Genomic DNA, 6,000 nt, shown 5'->3' with positions numbered 1-6,000 from the left:
CCCGGGGCCGCCTTCCCCCGGCCCACGCCTGCCGGGGGCGCCCGCAGCCAACGGCATCGCCTTTTGGGACATCCGAGTCTTTCTCTTCCTCTTACCCCGGGCTTATTTTAAACTTTCCGTGAAGATACACGGCAGGGTGTAAAGGCTCCTGCCCGCCCTCTCCGCTAGAAGGGGCTCACGCAGGTGCGGGGCTGGGCGTGCTCTGGCTGCTGGACGTCTCTTATCGACGTTTTCCTTGGAAATAGGTTTTGTTTCAATGTCTTCCGTCAGTATTAACATTACCCAACATGCTGGTGTTGGGTACTGTAAAAACTTACAGACTCCGATACTTGGTCTACTCTCATTAGGTCACAATCCCGAACTCCCAGCTTGTTCCTGTGACTGGGTCCAGTGGCACGAGCTGCAGTGGAAACAACACAGCTTTACTCTTGAATGTGAAAACTTGGTGTGAACTGGAGCAAGTAAAGTCAGTAGATACTGAATCTTTTTTTCCATCTGAGACCGAGGGTGCGTTTTGTGTGAACTTGTAGTAAACATCTCAGAGAGACTTTTTTCTTGGAACAATTGTTGCCTTTTGTGTGAAAATAACAGCATGTGTGACCAAACAGGAAATGAAACCTCCAGAAGTCTCAAAAGTCTTTCGTGGTGGGGGGAAAAATAATTTCTAGCCTTTCTTACTTTGTTCTACTGGTAGCTAAAAGATAACCAGATTTTTCTGAACGTTCCTCGTGCACTTTCTGCAGTAGTTTTAAAAATAAGTCATTATTAGGCTTCAGAATGCCGAATCAGACATAAATGAGCATGTTTCTTCTGTTGGCTGTGTGTCATCAGCTCAGGTATGTCATTTTCAAAGTGCTTTGCTAGCAATAAGAATCGATGTGGGTAATGTTTTCATAATAAAACCATAAAATGTTGTTGATAAAAATAAAGTTCTCAAAGTAATTTAGATGTACATGTTTGTAATCTGTGTTACCAGCAGAGGTGAAAGGTATACCTAAGGGGAAATATTGTGAAACACAGAGACGTGGCATTAAAGCACAGCAACTTCCTTATAGCACTGAACGACCTAAAAAACAAATGAAGAAACACGCTGTGAAGGTGTGCTTGCCTTCCTGCTGGCAGGTTGGTCTTTGATGATTGGATTTGATGATCTCAAAGGTTTCTTCCAGCCTTGATGGTTCTATGATTCTATAACTAGTATGGATTGCCCTCACCCTTCTATAAGTCAGTCTGGAGGCCTACTAGTTCTTTCCCTTCTTCTTTTCATGGATCCCCAGGATGGTTTTTGCCAGGTGGGATTTTTTGTATAGCAAAGGCTGATGCTGTGAGAGTCTCAGCAGGATTGGGGCGTTCGTAACAGAGCTGGACACCTCAGTGATATACATTTGCACAGGTGATTGTGGTTCCTTGGTTGAGCACCACTTTTCATGGGATTCATTTGAACAACTCCCAGCTGATCATTCCAAAAAACTCAGGGGATGGAAAATAAAACCCCTCAGCAGCATTCCTGAAAAATCATTTAGTGTTGTTCAGCATTTGTGCTGAGTGTGTGATTCATGTGCCAGATAAGAATGTGCATTGTACCCACTGTTACTGGTGCCTTGAAGCCAGCCAAGCATGGGCCATCTTTGTGTGGCCTTCAATAGGAATATTTATGGGGTAAAGCTGCCCTGGGCTGTCATCTGGGGTGGCAGTTACACTTTTTATTTATGTTTCTTTTTTTACCATGAAGAATACAAAGGGGAAAGGTGAATAATACACTTGAGGTTAATTAGACTCTTTCTGAAACTCTGTGTTCTAGAGAAGTGTTGTGTTAATGATCCCGTGAGAACAAATTTAAATAAAGATTGGAGGAATTGAAACAAGATTGACTTCCCCAGGAATTTTGTGAGAACATTCTCTAATGTTATTTTTTTTTCAGTTGTGAAAGCTTTTATGACACTTGGAAATGTTTCAATGAATTTTATGGATCACAGCAACCCCAGGTGGAAAAACAGGAAGACAGCCATGCTGAGGAGGAGAGAATGGATGATTCTACCAGAGCACAACAGTCACTCGCAGGGAGTGTGGTAAGTTCCACTTATATATCATCTGTCCAGCATTCCCTGCCCACAAAAGCAGCAGCTCTCAGTCTGTGCTCAGCATGGAAGCCAGTGCCACGTTCTGTTTCCCCAGATGCTGGAGATTGGTCTGTCGCATTTAGTAACACCATCCATACCCAGAACATTTTTTTCCTTTGTATGGTTCCTCTTCCTAGTGCCACAGCTCAAAAATGCTTCTAAACATCCAGGGAAGTTCTGAGTGATTGCTTTAATTTTTGTGGGAACTCATGTTCGACTACCGTGGTACCTCACACTGTGGCCTGTGCATCGTGCAGGCAGCTCTGGGTCAGTACAGGAGATCTGCAGACAGATCCTCTGCAGCCATGCCAGGAATGTTGCTTGGGGCAAAACGTAGTCTTGAAGTAGCATTAGAAAACATCACTTAAGTCTATGTAGAATGTGTCTGGTACAGGATAAACATGTTTTACCAAGTTTAGGCGCTGGAGAAGCACTAGTCATTTGGTAAAAGTGATCATCAGCAGTTACACCAGCACAGCTGCTGAACACAGAGCAAATTGATTTATTACCAGTACCCCACTGGCATTGGTTGACAGAGGTATTTTTCATTTGTTTGTATTTTTAGTCTTGCTGACCAGAGAAGTTACGCAGGAATAGCTGGTAGAAGTTTTAAGATGTGTGGTTTTCTGGGGAGATAAAACATGACAAAATCATGTAACAAGAGATATCAACATAAAAGCAGCTGGGGGTCTATAATCTGTACAGTATAAGGAAAAAGGCAGTGGGCAGGCCACAGGTCTGGGACAGCAGAACCCATCTTTTCCTTACCCTGTTTCCTGCTTCATCTGTGCACATCCCAGTGGTGGCTGTTTGGCCCCTTGCTCAGTTTGAGGATGCTCCTGCTCCCAGAGGAGAGCCTTGGCCTTTGGGAACGGCCCTGGGAACACCCTGGCGGTGCCTGTAGTGTGCTGGGTGTGCTGGGGTATCCCCAAGGCCAGCTGCAGTGGACTGAGTGAAGGTGATGCAGGCATCCTTGCTAAGCTGCTTTGGGGTAGAAATTCCTGTAAGAGGCACCACCCCAACACTTTGTTGGCTTCTCTATGTTGCACCCTGCCTGGTGCTCAGCTGGAGCTTTGTCCAATCCATAGCTTTTCATACCTCTGCATGAAATGGGAAGAAGGGAAAGGAGAAAGACATGAAAAATCAGTATCTCTGTGTCACACTAGAGGAGAAGCTCCTTCTGGTCCATGCGGAGTACAGGAAGGGCTGGTATTAAACTCCCTGTCCAGGAACTGTGGAGTATGCTCTCTACTGGAGTGAACTAATTTTTCGCCCTTAGGTTAGCCTTCCTTTAATTCAAGTAAAAATATGTGAGGAAAGATCTTTCCTTATCTCAGATCTACAAATTATTAATCCAGGGATTAAGATAATGCATCCTGTGTCTGAGAACTGTTTCTCTCTGTCCTTTTATTGTGGTGTTGTTGTTATCCCAGGCCAAAAGAAACCGTGTTTAAATTTGCAGGAGAACGAGAGTGAATGTCTTGGAGCTCAAACAGAAACATAGCAACGTGTTGCACGGGAGGTAACAGCAAAGAACTTCGCCGGGTTGTTTTTCTGTCTCTGGAGCTGTACGAACAGGACTTCAGCTCCCCGTTCCGGCGGTGCATTTCCGTGCACAGCCCTGTCGGGGGGAAGGGAGAAGGGAAGGGAGAAGGGAAGGGAAAAGGGAAGGGAAAAGGGAAGGGAGTTGGATATCATTTCCTATTCTGTATGTAATAGGTAGCAAGGGCTAAGATTTGGCAGGACCCTTACAGTGGCATATTCACTGGGATGACTACCAGGCCAAGGAAGAGACAGAAGGAGGCACAGCTTCTCTCTTGGAATGGGTATCTGGCCACTCCATAGCATCTTGGACCTGAAGGTCCTTTCCAGCATACTGCAGCAGCAATTATGATTATAAAGTCCTCCATACCCTGAATAAAGTATCCCTTGCTATATGCCTTTTCTGTTTTCCATACATGTCTTTGGGAGGCAAGAGCCTTGTGTCCTTTTGGCCAGCAAGTGCCTGAGTGCAGGTACATCTGCCCAGTGTTGTTCATTATCTGAGGAATGAAAGACCCTTAATATTAGTTGCCCAAGTACTTCCTGCCTAGAGTGACTTTGCATGGTGCCTTAACAGAACAGCCAAATAACCCTGCTCTCTGAGAGGTGAATAAGCACCCAGCGCGGTGCCCAGAGCTCGGTGTCAGCCCGGCTGCACGAACGGCACGAACAGCCTTATCGCCCCGTTAGTCACACCCGAGCTTCCTCTGCCTTCAGCTGGAAGGGCTGGTCCCATGGGAGATTACCAGCCACAGTTCTCTGAGGTATTTAGCCAGTGTCTCTCTTCACTCTGAGGTGTGGCCCCAACCTGGCTGGGGACACAGCCTAGAGCGTGACATTTCGCTTTGGGTAGGTTGCATGTCGGTGTCTGGTAGCCAGCGAATGGATGTGGCACTGTATTGTCCAAGGCTGTGAGTTTTTGTGTTACAATAGGTAACGGGAATTTGTATTAAATAGGTGGGGAAAATCTCGGGCTTCAGTATTCGTGTTCTTTGTGGTCCTTCACTCTGTAATTCCTAAAAACACACAGACTTACTATTTAACCTACAAAGGCTGAAACGTTTCTATGCAGAGTACTTAACGTACATCTAAAAGCCAAATCTTCATGTCCTGGATTTTATTGCTAAGTCGCTGTCGTTAGTAATGCTCTGTTAGTACAGCAAACCTGTAAGCAGTGGCACTGCGCGGGGGCTGTGCTGATTTCTGCTTCCCCTGCCCCAGTGTCGCCGCTGCCTCCTCTGCCAGCCCTGGAGCCGCGGCAGGCCGGCCCTCCCTGCTGTGCGGGCAGAAGCAGCCCAGAGGCTCCAGAGCCGCGTTCGAGGAGCGGCAGCTCGGCTGCGGCTGCGGGTCGGTCCCTGCCCGTGCGGCACAGCCCGAGTGCGGGGTAAGGGTACAGCAGGCTGCAGGCGCTAAGGAATGTGGTTGGAACGGCACCTCTTCTGGGCTGATATGTCAGTACTGCACCCAAAGCAACTGATCTCTGTGGATATAATATTGCTGTTAGCAAGAATTTTTCCTGCTCTCTTCTAAGTCCGTGAGAGACTTTTCTCTCTCACAGAAGATATTCGCAGAGTTTTGTAAACCATGAGCACGTGCAACCTTGGAAAAGGCTTGTTTATGGTACAGTAGAAAAATATTTTGACAATGGATGTTTTAGGATTTTAGCCAATCACCCCAAGGGGTGGCTGATCCTTTGTCCCATTAGACTATGAAGAAAAAGTCTATAAAAGAGTTTTTAAACTCATTAAATAAATCAATCTTGCTGCACAATTCCTGCCTGCGGGATCTTCTCTCCTCCTCCCTATGGCTGCGGGACACGGTGATATACCCTAGGGCATTTTAATAGATCTCTGATTTTTTTGAGGTTCTTCTGTTTAGTTTTATGTTTAGTCTTTCGGTGCTTTTTGTTTGATTGGTTGTTTTTTCCCCCAAATTAAGTTTGTCAGAAGGACTTTTAGGCTATAAAGCGATAAAGTGCTGAGATGGTGTGGTATGGCTCTGTGGGCAGGTATAAGAGAAACTAGAACTTTACACTGGTGTCCCCTTCACGTTTTGGTGAAAAACTCTCTTATTGTGACTTTTACAGTCCATAGGTTGTGTGTATTCATTGTAGAATAGACTCCTAGCATACTAATATGCTACATTGGATTTTAATGGAGCTGCATTTTGTTTGGGGAAAAAAAATATGTTCAGTTTATGTGAAATTATTTGTCAAAAAATTTGAAAACTGAATATAAGGATTTTGAAGAGTTAGGAGAAACCTGTGACAAAACTGGTTCTCTTCTTTTGACTGGTTCCCCCTAGCCATGTTCTAGTTTCCTGGTATTCACAATATTCT

The 6,000-nt window shown here is 45.5% G+C and overlaps 1 protein-coding gene across 1 annotated transcript in view; it reads right to left on the bottom strand.

Annotated features, from left to right (window-relative positions):
- The window catches only part of TMC7 (transmembrane channel like 7), a 16,347-nt gene extending 14,728 nt beyond the window's left edge, over positions 1–1,619 (bottom strand). The window contains 2 exon segments of the mRNA XM_017734308.1: positions 318–400; positions 1,589–1,619. Coding sequence (XP_017589797.1) covers positions 318–400; positions 1,589–1,619 — 114 coding nt within the window.
- Between the last annotated feature and the right edge of the window lie 4,381 nt (positions 1,620–6,000).

Source organism: Corvus brachyrhynchos, unplaced genomic scaffold (genome assembly GCF_000691975.1).
Source record: "Corvus brachyrhynchos isolate BGI_N302 unplaced genomic scaffold, ASM69197v1 scaffold5, whole genome shotgun sequence".
NCBI classification, from domain to species: Eukaryota; Metazoa; Chordata; class Aves; order Passeriformes; family Corvidae; genus Corvus; species Corvus brachyrhynchos.
Note: the sequence above shows the minus strand (reverse complement) of the source record. Positions and strands in the feature narration are given on the sequence as shown.